Source organism: Eublepharis macularius, chromosome 4 (genome assembly GCF_028583425.1).
Source record: "Eublepharis macularius isolate TG4126 chromosome 4, MPM_Emac_v1.0, whole genome shotgun sequence".
NCBI lineage: Eukaryota > Metazoa > Chordata > Lepidosauria > Squamata > Eublepharidae > Eublepharis > Eublepharis macularius.
Window position 1 is genome coordinate 25003464 of NC_072793.1, and position 15874 is coordinate 25019337.

The 15874-nt window shown below is 42.3% G+C and overlaps 1 protein-coding gene across 1 annotated transcript in view; it reads right to left on the reverse strand.

The window, feature by feature from the left end:
* The window catches only part of RNF213 (ring finger protein 213), a 135061-nt gene that overhangs the window by 68328 nt on the left and 50859 nt on the right, over positions 1-15874 (reverse strand). The window contains exons 14-23 of the mRNA XM_054975559.1: positions 13727-13870; positions 12597-12695; positions 11084-11206; positions 8942-9125; positions 8339-8512; positions 7250-7408; positions 6352-6953; positions 4331-4496; positions 1667-1884; positions 667-807 (exon numbers count right to left, since the gene is read on the reverse strand). Of these exons, the coding sequence (XP_054831534.1) occupies positions 667-807; positions 1667-1884; positions 4331-4496; positions 6352-6953; positions 7250-7408; positions 8339-8512; positions 8942-9125; positions 11084-11206; positions 12597-12695; positions 13727-13870 (2010 nt within the window). The remainder of the gene's footprint in view (positions 1-666; positions 808-1666; positions 1885-4330; positions 4497-6351; positions 6954-7249; positions 7409-8338; positions 8513-8941; positions 9126-11083; positions 11207-12596; positions 12696-13726; positions 13871-15874) is intronic.

Consider the following 15874-nt stretch of genomic DNA (forward strand, 5'->3'; position numbering starts at 1 on the left):
AGAAAAGAAGGCCTACTCTGAGAAGACCAGAGAGCATGCTGCAAAAGAACTGGTGGCAAAAGAGAAACTGAAGGTGGGGGTGTTGCCTCCTCTAGAGCGTAGGCTGCTTTGGGCAGGAAGCACCCACGCATGAGCTCTGGGAGGATGGGCACCCTGTAGTGGTTTTTAAAGCTGCAGAAATTTCACCAATCAGGAGACCTGCGCATGCACAGTCCCATGTGGGACTGCACAGAAGACTGACAATGAACCATAGTTTTATGTGGTTGTTGTGGGTTTTCCGGGCTGTATTGCCGTGGTCTTGGCATTGTAGTTCCTGACGTTTCGCCAGCAGCTGTGGCTGGAATCTTCAGAGGTGTAGCACCAACAGACAGAGATCTCTCAGTGTCACTGTGACACCGAGAGATCTCTGTCTTTTGGTGCTACACCTCTGAAGATGCCAGCCACAGCTGCTGGCGAAACGTCAGGAACTACAATGCCAAGACCACGGCAATACAGCCCGGAAAACCCACAACAACCAACCATAGTTTTCTTTGCGCACACAATATTCTTTGCTAGCATAGTTTACAGCAGGCTGTTTAGTGACACTTTAAAGAACACAGTAAAGATGAGAATAAAGGCCACAACTACTAGAACAGTATGTCTCAACCTTTTCATGTGTGGTCTCACCTTCTGGCCTTCTGCTGGTGCACGAATTATGTAGATTCCTTTGTTATTGATTGTAGTCGCCAGTGATATAGATGATAGTTCCACAGAGCCATGGCTCTCCTTTATGGTTTTTAGCCATTCCAAATGCCGGGCAGAATCACGCTGTGGGGAGAAGATATGAACCAAATTAGTTCTCCTAGCCCCATATTTTTTCCCAAATCAAACACCACAGCTGTGGAATAACAGTGTTCCAATAGAGAGTTCTCAGTCAGAGAATCTTTTAAAACATTATGTTGATTTTTAACTTCCTTTAGCCCAATGTTTAAAACAGCACAGAATATTTTGTGACATGCCAGAAACATACCAGAACCTTCACCTGCTCACAGGACAGCATATGCCATAGAAAGTGTAAGTATGTAATAGTCGTATTTTTTCCCGTTTACAGAGCATATAATGCTAATTGATTATGAGCCAGAAATTCTCAGCAATGACAACAGTCAGTAATTATGTGCTATGTGGTGGTGGCCTTCAGTCCATGGGTTGCTTCCCTCTGGTGAACCCCACCTCCAAGCCCTTACAGAGCTGCCATTTTCTCCCACCTTTTGGAAGAACCTACTCCTAGTATGCATGTAGCGGCAGCAAGGGACTCTCCCCTCCAGAACTCTTTGGAAGGAACACTGAGAGGAGCAATGGGGCAGTGAAGGGATATCAGTTCATAGTACAGAGGATTCCTCCATGGCTCTGATTCTTGGCTTTTTCCTCAACATGGTATACCTCTGGGTGTTTGGCTTGTCCCCAGCTCTTATGCACACAACACAGGTCTAGCCTTCAAATTGTCTTGTAACTCTGTCACATAATTCACATTATATATGTGCAAGCGTATTGAGTCCCAGGTATAAAAAATCTGAAGTATACTGCTATGGTACTTCAACTGTAAAATCACGCTAGTCATAAAACAAAGTTAAAATAATTGTCAAATTCACAACAGCAGATGGACCACAGTGTTGATAAGACAAATTACCAATTTTTGAGGAAGGCTGCAGTCACTGTCCAGAGCTTTCCACAATTTCTCCAAACACCTCATGAACTCATCAAATCCAGATTCCTGCTTCAATTCATACAGAAGAGAAGAGTAGCCCAGCAGAGCATCATGGAAACAGGCAACACGATCTACATCCATGTCATTCTCTCCAGCAGAAATAGAGGCAAGGTCCACAAACACCTTCAGCTCAGTTATATCTAAGGGGAATCAAAAGAAATAGCAGGTCTGTAGCAATGCCTTGGTAGTATTCTCAAGAGCCAGGAAGCAAGCCTTTCTTCTTATAGTATTTTAACAATATAACTCTACACACTACACTTGATCTTAGCCAAAAGGCCTATAAACTCAATGCTCTGCACTGCTTACCACCATTCATACACAAAAATTTGTAAGTACCTAATCATGGAGAGCAGCAGACACAATTAATTCTCCTTTTTTGTTCTGTCTTAGCAGCTGACCCTGGTGCTGGATATGGGCTCTTCCAAAGCAGGGATCCACAAAGAAACTAGAGATGGGCGTCTTCCCTTCAGGGCAGCACTAAGGTATGTCATAATCTGCAATTACTAGGTCCGAGAGTGAATGTTTAACAGGGACACGCTGGCTCCTAGGACCTGATTAAAGCATCACATCGCTCCGCTCTGCCTAGGGTTTAAATTGCCTGAAAGGGAAAGAAGCCCCACCAGTTCCTGGGCTTTGGCCAGCTAGGCTTTGATGGAGACCCAATCCTGCAAGGAACTGCAAACGGTAGAACAGTGCTTGAAGGGAGGAGCACAGGCCACAAACCTGGCACTCTACCGCTGTGCTGCCTCTTCATGGGCCCACTGTCTCTGCTGCCCCTGCCCTATGGAGGGAGATTGTGAGGTGCTGGTGGTCTGGGGTCTAGCCTTACAGGGGAGAGAGGCAGCTGCCTCGAGGTCTGATGAGAAAGCAGCAACTTCTTGAGCTGAGACTTCAGAAGCAGGCCCCTCAGCTGAGGTGTCAAAGTCCAGGGGATCGGGGTGCAGCTTGTTCTCTCCCCGATGGGCTCCCTGTTCCATTTTCCTAAAGATTCTGAGTTTGACCCCAGAAAGGCCTTGATACTTTTTCTGTTAGAGGATCGTATACAAAGGTAAAAATTTTAACAAGCAAGCATTAACCAATTTTATTAAGACTGCTCATGGCCTCTTGAGTGGATGGGTGAAAATAGGCTATTCTCAGCCAATCTAGAGGCAGCAACCATGTGAAAGCATCTGAATTTTATTTGTGAACTCTGCTGTTTTGCGATAAGATAGCTCATTTTGGAAGCAACTGGAGAATCCTTTGGGAAACCTAATAAAAGCCATTTTGGACCACCTGTGCAGATGGCTAAGGAGGTTAAGCATCTGTTAGGAAAAGCAGGAGGAGGTTTCTATAAATTTGTGAAAAGCAAAGGAGAGGGAGGTAAATGGACCTCCCCCCCCCACACACACAAAAGCACCCTAGATGAGGTTGTGTGAAAGACTGCTTGCATAGCTGCTTGCACATATGATGGTCCATGGTTGTATACATGCATGAATGCGAGTGGCAGAATGAGAGAAAAAACAAGCAAATGAAAGGAGGCATGAAAGGGGGAAAATAGAAGCAGAAGCTCAGAAATGGAGGAGCTGATAGGGCATGCAGAGGAAGAACACCTTTCTATTTGTTACCAAAAAGATTTCTTGCAGGTCTCAATCTGGTAAGTATAAAAGAAACTGAGAAATGAGAGGCCTGACATGTTTGTAGATCAAATATAAATCAGGATCCTTAGGGGTGTGCACCCCCAAAATATTTGGGTTTCCTGTTTTGGGTATTTGAATCACTTTGGAATGCTCCGTAAAGATTCGGAGCATTCCAAAGTGATTCAGGGGGCTGGGTTTTCTCCCAGCACCCACACCCCCCCTCACCCCCCTCACCCCCCCCACTTAGCCCCACTGTCCACTCCAACCCACTTACCTGGCGCTTTAAAGGTCCCTTTAAACTATCAGCTGGCCGGTGGCAGGGAGGATCCCCCCACCACCTGACAGCTGATAGTTTAAAGGGCCCCTTTCCTGCTACTTGCAAGCAGCAGGTCCCTTTAAACTATCACCTGGCAGGTGGCAAGGGGGAATTCCCCCCCATGGCGGCCATCTGAATGGGGGGGGCATTCCCCCCCTATGGCGGCCCCCCATGGCGGGTAGTGCAGGCCTCCTCCATTACCACGTGGGCCCGCAGGGTGGTGCAGAAGGCCGGAGCTGTGGTTGCTGGGCCGCGGCCTCCACCACCGCAGCAGCAAAGCCAAGGTAAATGGGGGGGCTGGGGGTTGTGGGGTTTGGGTCATTTAAAGGGCCCTGCCGCTTGCAAGTGGCAGGAAATGGCCCTTTAAACTATCAGCTGTCAGGTGGCAGGGGGTGATTCCCCCGCCCCCCACTGCCTGCCAGTGGATAGTTTAAAGGACCCCGAAGCTTCCCAAAGCAACTCAAATGCTTCGGGGAAGCTTTGATTTGGCATTTCCAAATTGGGGCCACCATGCTAGCCCCCATTCAGGAATCCCGGATCTTTACATATAGGGTTCGATTCCGAATCGGAAACCCGGAGCACACACCCCTAGTATTGAGTATAATTCTCAATTAATGCCAAGAAATAAACTCATCAGATTTGCATCTATTTTACCTTTCAGAGCCTCTTTGACCCAGTTGATAAACTCCCTTCTGAGCGTAAGCTCCTCAAGGCACTTACGACGTGGCTCAGTGATGCTTTGTAGGAGTTTCTTAGTATGCATTAATTTGGGACTCATGCAGGATAGTTTTTCTTGCTGAAAGGACTGGAATTCATCTCTCTGAAAAGCAAGGATTGCAGAGATGGATAAGAAACTTTGTTTATTATAGATATGCAAAAATTGTCCTTGTACTTGATATCCCATGAAGTCTTTTTTATTGGATGTGTTTGGATGTGCATGCTGATTGCATCCAAATCTGGATGCTACTCATTTACTTTTATTCACACATCAATAATCCTTGTACTTGATTTTTGTCCAAGAGGGAAAAAAATCAGACAGGTGCTGGCTTCAGGTAGTTGTGTGCTATAGCAGAGTAATATCCATGCTAGAAACTGAATGTGCTAGGTTATGGTGGCATCCCTACCGCACACTTCATTTCGTAATGCATCCTTCTCCAACAGGAAACAGTTTCAAATATGTATTCACTTACTGTGAAAACTGTAGTTACTTGGCATATAGAAAGGAAAAATTTCCCCAGATTTAGTACAATGGGAACAGCACAAGAAGAAGATCTATGGTTGTAACTACACTTGTAGCTGTACAGATATCACCACAGAATGCACAGTTCCATGGTGGAATACTTCAGGAGCCTCTGAAACTCCCATTCATAATAGAGGTGGTTGGAAACTAAGGCCAATATATGACCACATTCCTGCAGTCAACTGGAATTGGCCATATTTACTTCACAAGGTGGCGGGATACTATAAATGACCAGCTTCTCACATAAAGTCTGTGTGCCCCATAGAGGGTTTCCACAGAGCTAACATGGGGGTGACCAGTCATCTTTACTACAGATGATCACCACGCACAGTTATCCCTTGCAAGCAGACATCATGTACTCAACTGTCATTTGCACACCAAGATTGCTCTGATTGCTAAACAACTGTCATAGAACAGATTAGCTATACAGTAGCTGTGACAGAGAGTTAAGTGTGTGTGCATCAGACATGCAGGGTGGAGACAATACAGGAATATAAGCATACAATAGTCAGAAACAATAGTCAGGTCATCAGAGGAAAGAGAAAAACGCTGAGTTTGACATGGTGGTTAAAAAAAATAATCAAGGATTTGTTTAGTAACAGCCAAAACAATTAGGTTTTTTATTTAAAAGAATTTTTGATAAAACGCTTTTTGAAGAAAAACCTATGAAAAGATATTTTTAATTAAGATACATGACTACTCAAAGATACCTCACCATGAAACAAGGATTGTTAAATTTGTAATTCCATAATATGAAACAATATATTCATTTAATGTTTAAGAGGAGTTTTGTAAACGAGTTCCAAAATTAATGGATTAGGGGCCCAATTTCAGGCTGTGCCAGAGGCTCCTGGAAAGATTATTTAGGTTAATTTCTTTCTACATACCCAACAGGTCTTAGTATTCAGTTTGGAAGATACCATCAAAAAACTGTGGATTTATTTTTCAAGAGTGTGTATCTTTTAAAAATGAAACCTGCAACTGAGTTGTGAGTATGTATCACTTTTATAACAACCAGCAAAAATGGATTTTATATAGAACATCTTACCAGCTTTTTTAACAGTCTGCTTTGGTTTTATAGATAGTTTTTATGCTGGTTAGTTATGCCCATGAGCTTGTTTTTGTATTATCATGTTGTTTTAATTGTAAGCCACCTCAAGCAGGTTTCTGAAGAGGAGGTACAAAAACATCCCAAATAAAGATATTAGGTAGTATAGAACAGCCCGAAGTACAGATTTCCCTTGAGATGACTTAGTGGGTGAGTTTTAGTAATATTCAAGATATGACTGACCGGTACATTTGAAGTCAGCAAGACATTTACTTAGATAACGTATATCCTGACTTTCTCCATATAGATCCAGGATAGCTTTACAAAGTTTAGGTACATCCTTGCACTGTCAGATAGGCTGCTAATAATTTGAAGAGCTATACTTACGAAGTTCAGAAGAAGTCGCAAGACTGTGAAATCACCAGATAGGCTTAAACCTTCCTTGACCTTGTCAATAACCTTAGCAGAATCCACAGCTAAATGCAATTCGTGGTACTGTTGGATTTGCTGAACCCGTTCATTTATCCATTCACCACCATCTTGCCTGTCCTGACTGGACATAATCTGAAAATCCTTTTTTAGCTCCTCATAATTGTTAGTAAAGTCTCTAAAGAGACTGTCCACTTCAGCAAATGTGAGCTCTCCAGATTTCAGGCTACTATAGAGTCTGCAGAATTCCCTGTAACAAGGCTCATATATGCATTCGAGCACATCCTCGATATTCAAAGCAGCAACATCCTCTTCTTCAATTAAATCTTCGTGGCTGTCCTGCAGGTTTTTGGCTGCCCACTCCCAGCAATGCTGGAAGACATGGCTTTCTTTTAAATCATGCACCATTCCGGATGTCCTTTTTAGGGCTGGACTCAGGTTATACCAGGTCTCTATTTTATCATCATTCTGGTCAACTGGATTTCTCACAGTCACAATCTCATTCAACGCTTTCGAGTTCAGATTTTCACTGTGCTTCTGTTCAATTTCAGAAATATCCACTGAAAAGTGAAGAGACAGATATAGCTTGGAAAACAGATTCCCTGTTTTTCTACTGTACAACAAATCACGTTTCAGCTTCAAATACCAACCTCAAAAGTTTGCTTAAAAACTAGTAATGTGGCTTATGTTTTCAGCTTTCCATGTGACATGGATTCTGCTGCCTTCTCATTCAACAGTTTTGTTCTACTTCAACTCCCGGCATTAGAAGTAAATTCACCAGTGTAACAGAAGCGCACAACAGAAAAAAAAAAGAAAGAACTATCCTTTTAAAAGAGGTATCTATACAAACCATTACCTTTTACAAAATCTTGCACCTTCCGACACATGTCCAAGAAGGATCCCAAATTTTTTTGCTCCCTCTTGACTGACAATACTTCCTGAAACCTCAAGGTAAGCACTTTTTCTAATGTCTGCTTTTGTTCTGTTTTCTCCATAGATGAAAGATGCTTGTTTTCTGAAATGAAAATTTCTGAAAATTACAAGTTAGCACAAAACATTTGCCCTTCTTCCCCCCGCCTCCAGCGAAAAATGTCTTTAATTTGGCTTTACTAATTTCCAAAGTAAGACAACAGTTTCTGAACTCTAATGGCCATAAAAAAAACCTGGGCTGCCCAGGCCAACGTCTCCGATTAGAGGGAAGGGTTGTCAGTACCCACAGGTCTTTTCCCTCCTGCCTGTTCTGGTCTTCTTTATTTTGAGATATATAAAAATGGAGAGCCCTCCAAATAAGACTAAAGCAAGAAGTGGAAAACTACAATTGGGGGGCAAATATAAATGACCCAATGGAAAAAAAATTATTAATGAATAGTAAAGTGACTATTGCTCTAAGAAGTTAAGTAAGTTACCATACATCAATGAATAAATATTTCTCATAAATACAGACTATTCCTATAGAGCACAGAGAGCCAGTTTGAAAATACCACTTTAAGAATTAACTGTCTTTGATCACAGAGAGCCAGTCTGAAAATACAGTTGATTATTTGTGAACCACAACAGAAGCGTTTAAACATTTCATTATTGTTAGTAGAACATTCGATAATTGGCATAGGAATTGCATTAGGAGACTTAGTTAATACTCGTGGGTTGCTTGCTGCATTGTTCTCAGGTGCCCTGGCAACTGAGCCAACACATCATTTCTGGTGACCCCAGCTTCACTTGCCATTGCAGCCTGATGCCCAGCTCGAACACACCTTTCCCTGGCTTTATTTAAGGGCTCCTGTGCAAGCAGGTCGTCTCTATCTTCTCAATCAGGCTGGGAGCCCCCACTCCTATGCTTAACTCAAGCTACTAGTAAGAAGTAATGGTTATATCCAATATAAATCCATTATTTTGATTATACTGACCCATCCCCCTCACACAAACATATGCAAAAAATTGTACTTACTTAGTTCCCATATGGACAGAAATTGTTTTTTGTGCTTAGAAATTAGTTCACAATGTTTAACTAGGATACGGCCTGAACCAAGTTCATAGGTAACATTTGTATATATCGAGTCAGCAGTGGTCATGCACTCCTTTGCGTCATCAGTAAGTTGAGCCAGAAAGTCCCCACCTGCTCCTGTCAGATCAAGCATGTGTTTAATTAAAAAACAAAACCCGAGCAGTCTTTGTTCTTAAAGTTTTGAAACAGTCAGAATTAGCTTCCTCCCCATTTCAGCTAAAAGCAGCCACATGCAGAATTTGTCTCTCTCATCTTCTCCCTAGCAAGTTTGCACAGATGCCACATTTCATCTTGCCAACCGCCTTCTACACAATGTTTTCTTTTTAAACTAAGAACATAGAAGCAAACATACTCCCCTCCACTAAAATCAGCAGTGATATGAAGTCCGATTTCCATTTTAATGTAATGCCTATCTGAGAGGCTAAGTCTTATGTGACTTTCCCTTTCCATAATGGCACATTTAAGTTACTTTGCAATTGGAGTCACTGTTGATGTTGAATAAAGCGCCCAGAGTTCTTCCCCCAATTAAATGGTACACATAAATACCATTGAAGATGAAAAGATGTTTGATGTCTGGCCAAACGAGGATATGATTCAGAGCTCCTTCCAAGTCACTTATAGGCTCACCAGTCCTGCCAGTTGGCCATGATTTTACAATGACAGCAGATATAAGAGTGCCCAGCTTGCTCAGGTTGTAGGAGGACATCATGTCAAGGAGATTCTTATGAGTCTACGTAAAACACAGAATTATGTCTAGTATTGCAAAACAATGAGTTCCTCATGTTGCAGAGTCGATTTCATATTATCTGAATTGTTAAAGCAAAGGGTCCCTAATCTTTCTCAGCCTGTGGACAACTTTGGAATTCTGACACAGGGTGGTGGACACAATCACAAAATGGCAGCTGCAGGAAGCAGAGCCACACCCAGAGAGAGAGCAGGGAAGAAGAGAATATAAATACACTGGGAAAGAGGAGCGAGAGACAAAATAAAACCAACACTGTCGTGGAAGCTGCTACTGAAGCCATATCATTCTAATCTGCACAGCCAATCAGAGATCTTCTGTAGCCTATCAGAAGCCATGAAGGACAAGAACCCCACCAAGCCCCACCCCCTTTCTGAAAACATTTGGCAGATGCTGGGAAAGGTGTCAGTGGGCACTATAGCACCACAGGCACCATGTTGGGGACCGCTATCTTCAGGGCTTTTTTTCCAGCAGGAACGCGGTGGAACGGAGTTCTGGCATCTTTTAAAAACGGTCACATGGCCGGTGGCCCACCCCCTGATCTCCAGACAGAGGGAAGTTTAGATTGCCCTTCACGCCGCCAAGCAGCATGGAGGGCAATCTAAACTCCCCTCTGTCTGGAGATGAGGGGGCGGGGCCACCAGCCATGTGACCATTTTCCCCCTTTGTTCCAGCTGACCCAAAGTGATGTTATTGTGCGGTCTTAAGTTCCACCATTTAGTTCTACCACCTCTTTTCCCAGAAAAAAAACCCTGCCTGTCTTAGAGGGTTAATGTTTATTGCATGGCCCAATCCTACCTGTGTTCATCAGTTTCAATGACCCACTGTCACAGAATCCACCTGAGCCCACGCTTTTCTGCATCACTGTATGCATTCTGATTTGGTTCACGTCTCAACAGTAGTTAGCCACCACCCCTTTTTTCATCTTGTCATGAGGTCACCCTTCAGAAGTGATTGGTTAAAGTAACACATTTTTGGACCTCCCACTTTTTTTTTAAGCATAGGGGTCCTTCAATTCCCCTTCTATCCACTGCTCTTGTATCCTTAACACAGGGACCAATTTTGCAAATGAGTGAATTTAAGCTGGAAACATACTAGTCCAAAGTCTTTAAAAAATATGAAAGACAAACAAAAATACAAATAGATAAAAGACTTCCAACTTATCTACATAATTCTACATTGATGGCACTATGCTGAGTAACTTTAAAATTCTAAAAAAAATTTAAGTTACTAAGTTAGAGTTCAGATATTCACATTTCAGTTTCCTTTATGGAGGGATAGGAATTTCCCTAAGAATGGCAATACCACTGAAGGTGAAAAGAGGTCTGAGGTATGACCCAAAAAGCAGATGATTTGTAACACTTCAAGTCATTCACTATCTGAAGGCAGCACACACACGCTTGTCCAGTCTGCTCAGGTTACAAGAGGGTAACATAACTTGCATAGGAAAAAAAGCCTCGATTTTCAAAACAACACGTATGGATTTTTTTAGCTGTTCTGAACAAAAGATCTTGGGAGTCATGTTAACACTACCCAATATTAGCTCAACCTCTCAGGGAAAACTAACAAGGATCAAGTGTTTAAACTACCTAAAGAGGCAAAATGTAAGTATTGTAAATACAGAAATACAATTTTTGTATAACTTATTCTAATTCAAATAAGCACATTTTTTAAAAGTTTCATGTATCCAATAAGAGCCAAACTACAAGTGACGCCTGACACATGTTGGACACTTGTCAGCTTCCCTCAAGTTTTGATGGGAAATGTAGGCATCCTGGTCTTGCAGCTGTCATGGAGAGCCAAGCTGTAAAATCAGGACGCCTACATTTCCCATCAAAACCTGAGGGAAGCTGACAAGAGTTCAACCTGTGTCAGGCGTCACTTGTGTCTTGGCTCTAATACTCTGTAAAGGAAAGTATTATTCATAGAATTTGCCAATATGCTACCTTATATGCTAAATTAATTGCTTCAATAGCACAGTTTTCAAAGGTATTTCCAATCAGAGGGTGAAGTCCCTCAAGTGTTGTCTGGCGGTCGCAGTAGACTTTTATCTGTTGAACTTCACGCTCCTGTAAAGGGAACAGAAAACACTGTCATTGGTTTCAAGTATTTAGAAGTCTTAAAAGAAAATATGGACCAGGAAGAAATTCAGATTATAGTACTTTATATTGTTAATCATGTGTTATGTTGATGCTATTGTTAACCATTTTTACTTATGCAGGAAAAAGACAGCTTTGCCCCTACAGACTGAAAGCTTCTCAATGTAAAGGCTGTCTCTTATGTTCCCTAAGCAACTTCACTGAGAAGGGCCAACCAAATCTATCCCATCTTCAAATACCAGTGTATGGTCCAGGAATATTTTCAAATCTGTGCTGCCTATCAGCAAAACCAAACTGTAAACACCCTGTTCACAACACCTATAGAGATCTTTGAATCTGTAGTTGTTGTCACTAGAAGTCAAACCAAGGATAGGGTAACAGGACACAAAGAAAAAGTCACACTAAGACACTTTGTAACTGGATTTTCAAACATGAATAATGATAGGGACACAGAAGCAAGTTAGACAATTTTAAAAAAACACACTCATATCTGACATTATAGTCTCATGCATAGGGGTGTGCATCCCAAAAAGATTCGGGTTTCCCACTTCGGGTTTATCTGAAGCGGGGAAAAAATTCAGAGTAAAATACCATAATTCTGAAGCGGCTTGCTGCTTCGGAATTATGGTATTTTACTCACTTCAATATGCTCCATAAATATTCGGAGCATACTGAAGTGAGGGGGAGCAACTCCCCCACCACCATTGGGGCAACCCCTCCACCCACCACCTCCTTACCTGGGCGGATGGAGAGGGGGAAGATGATCAGCTGGGCGGCGGGCTGTGGCGGCAGTGGCAGCAGCAGCATGCACAGTAGCACGAGGCTGCAACAGCCTGGAGCCAGCCGGCTCCTCTGCTGCCGCACCACCTCCTGAGCCTGCAGGGCGGTGGGGAAAGCCAGAGCCACCTCCCTCTGGCCCTTCCTGCCCCTCAAATGGCCACGGTGCAGCGGCTGCCATTTGAGGGGCAGGAAGGGCTTTCTCCACCTCCTCTGTTGCTCCACAGCCCCGCAGATGGCGGGGAGGGCAGGAGCCACCGCTGCCACCTACACTGCAAAGGTAAGTGGGGGTGGGGGGCTGGGACTGGGATGATGTTTAAAGGGCCCCACCGCTGCTTGCAAGCAGCGGCGGGGCCCTTTAAACTCAGCTCTGAAGCTTTCTGAAGCATTACGAATGCTTCGGAAAGCTTTGATTCAGGATTTCTGGGGCCAGCAAATCCCGAATCTTTACGGATCAGGTCCGATTCGGGCATTTTTTCCGAATCGGATTCCTGAACCGCACATGTCTACTCACGCAGAAAGCTCAGCTTAAATACAATCTCTACCACGGCATACTTAACAGTATTTCCATACACTTTAATACCTTTTTGATTCTGCTTTTCATATCAGAAATTAAAGTTGATTGCCACTGCTTTGTGAAATTCTCATCAGGAAATTTTATTTTCAAGAAACAATCCCAAGCCTAAGAAAGAAAATATTATTTTAAAAGTAAATCAGTGAAAGGGAAAGCTTATTCAACCAATATGCAATCATGCTTGCACTTCAGCATTATCTTAGGAGACTGAACTGGGAATCTTGAGCAGTCTTGATCAAATTTTATCCCTGTTTTATGGGCAGAAAGAAGACATGATTTGACTGGAGCTTGTCTTTGCTCCCAGTACTAAATCCTGGAGTCATCCAGACACAAATGAGACACTGACAGTGCATTCCTATGCATGTTTGCTTAGAGGTGATTCACTGAAGTTTACTCCCAGGCAAGTGCAAAAAAAATGCGGACTCGGGGAGTTGGAGGAAACTGACAGTTGTCTTCTCTCACTATGCTCCCTCCTTACCTAGCTCCAAGCTTTCATCAGAGAGAAACAAGTATCTATTTTATCCTTGCATTCATACAAGAGACAAATTTCTTTATACCGAGTTCATCTCACACAAATCTCAAGTTAATCATTCCATTACTGGCTGTTGCTAGACCTCATACCTCTCCCTCCTATGTAGCAAGGATTAAGAGTTCCCTTACATGGCAAATGGAAAATTATCATCATGTGTCTTTGCTTCCCATGGTAAAAATTCTCCTTTTTCTTTGGCAGATAAAGCAGCACATTTTGACAACAGCCCTACACTTTTCCAAGGAAGTTTAGCATTCTCCCTCCCTGTGAGAGCCATCCATCTCCCAGAAATCCAGATATTTCAGCAAACTGGGAGAAAGTAACACTCCTTTACAAGGTGCTCGTCTTTTATTGCCAGTAACTCGAGGGTGTCAGTCACAAGGTCATTATTGCAGAGGAATGAGCATTGTCTTCTTCTGCAATTGTGTCTAAATCACAATAATAAACCATCAATCCTTTTAAGCGTAATGTATCAGAAAGTAGCAACTGGATCATGTCTCTGGGAAGGAAATAAGGCAAAGAAGAAAGGAACTACAAAGCTAGTAGTATATACCTCCCACAAACTTCAAGACAGAATCTGAAAATAATAATACTGTTCCAGAATACTAACCATTAGTTCCTTTAGATAAGTAAATGAACTTTCTCTCAGCAGCTGTTTTGGAAGAATGCTAGCAAACCACATTTTGGTGTTTTCACAAAGCTTTTCGAATATTCTTGTCATTGGAGAATTCGGAATCTCACTCTCTTTGGAAATCTTATTCAGGTAAGAAAAAACATGACCAATCGTTAAACAGAAAAGCAACCTGTATTTTAACAAAGACACACACATGTGAGAAACTCTAAAAATCTAAATGGTCACTTAGAAAAACAACACTTTTAAAAGCTGTAGACTTGGGCAGTAAGCAAAAACTGAAACACATTCACTTCACACCATTATGTGTTATGAGAGAAACATGACTAATTAAACAATGGCTGTGGTTTCACACACTATGTTGTGGATCAGGCTTTAAAGCTGTGGATAACATGTAAAACTCCATGACAAAATGTATGAAACTGAGGGAATGTATAATAAAAATGGGGCCTGGAGAGAGGAACGTTTTGGCATAAGGAAATCTGTGTTTGGTTGTTTACCCATGAGCCGGGAAAACGTAGTTTGCCTCTGCTTTCAAAGGTCTGCATTTTTCAGAGGTCTGTGCAGGTACTAGTAGGGCAGAACCTAACACACACACACACACACACACACAAAAGCACTGCTCAATAGCATTTTCCCATGGATCTTCTTCGAGATGAACACAACTTTGTGTCAAGTTGGAATCATATCCAAATTCCATTTAAAAATTAAAACCCCACGCAAGGCCTTATCTTCCTCTTTCACTCTATATTATCTTTTTCTGCAACCACAAACTTAACAGGTGGAATGATACTAGCAGCATGGTAAGTGGAAATGCTGTAGATCTGTTGCACAGAGACTCTATAACTACTTATAACTTTAAAATGAAGAAAGATTTGGAGAGATCTATGCTTCCAAGTGTCTGTTTGTAATGTTTCGTGAATGTAGAGATACAAGCTCAAGCAGCCACTTGGAAGATTTTGGAGGCAGGGGTAGCAAAGGTTGCTGCTCCACTTGTGAATGAGAAAAAAAAGGAAAGCACCTCCAGCCCACCCCCCGAGAATACATAAAGCGAACAACCTGAGGGAAAATCCCACAACTGGAGGTATACACTAGAATGAGTTCAAATGGATATAGAAAAGTTAATGCATCGTTCACAAATTTTAAGTATGCATTCACAAAAAGTGCAAGAAAATCTTAAAGTGTCAAGTGCTTACAACAGTCAATATTTCATAAAATACATACAAATATCTGATCCGATTTCAATAAAGAGCATAGAATCATAGCGTTGGAAGGGACCTCTAGGGTAATCTAGTATAACCTCCTGCACAATGCAGGAAATTCACAACTACCTCCCCTCCCCACACCCCCAGTGATCCCCCAGCTCCATGCCCAGAAGGTGGCAAAACACCTCCAAGTCAATAAATCAATGAATTTATCAATAGATATATACAAAGATAGTACTCAGCGAATGTTTACATCTGCTCAGTGGTCTACGGTTGTAACATACCACAGTGAATGGCACAAGGTTAGTCCCATGTAAGTATAATTTATCCACATTTTTAAGGTTATTTAAATCCCAGATCAAAAGTTATAAATAATACTGGTATGTTCTCTCTTTTGTTGTCATATTGGAAGGGCAAACTTGCCCTTCTCCCTCACTTCCCGAGTGGTATATGAACTTTTCACATCATAAATTGCTTTGCTGGACCTCTTCAAGATCCATCTTGTTCAGCGATCTATTTCCAATAGCAGCCAGCCATATACCTTCGGAAGCTCAGAAATTATGAAGGCAACAGCCATCTCACATGTCCCCTAGCACATGATGGCCAGAGGTAGTGTGTCTCAACACAGAGATTCCATTTAGCTCTCCTAAGTAACAGACTTCCACTGAAATTTGTCTAAGGGTTTTTGAAAAGCAATCCAAACTAGTGTCCTTCACTACATGGTGTTGCAATGAATTTCATAAATTAATTACATATTATATAGGGGGGATTTTCCTTCTATCTGTCCATATAAGAAACTGAATTGGTACAATCGGCTGTTGATGTCACAGATGCTCCAAAGGGAAAAGCCAGCTGAGATGGAGATTTCTCCAAGAAGATCAAATCAGAGGGAAAGCGCACACTACGTATTACCTGCCACTCC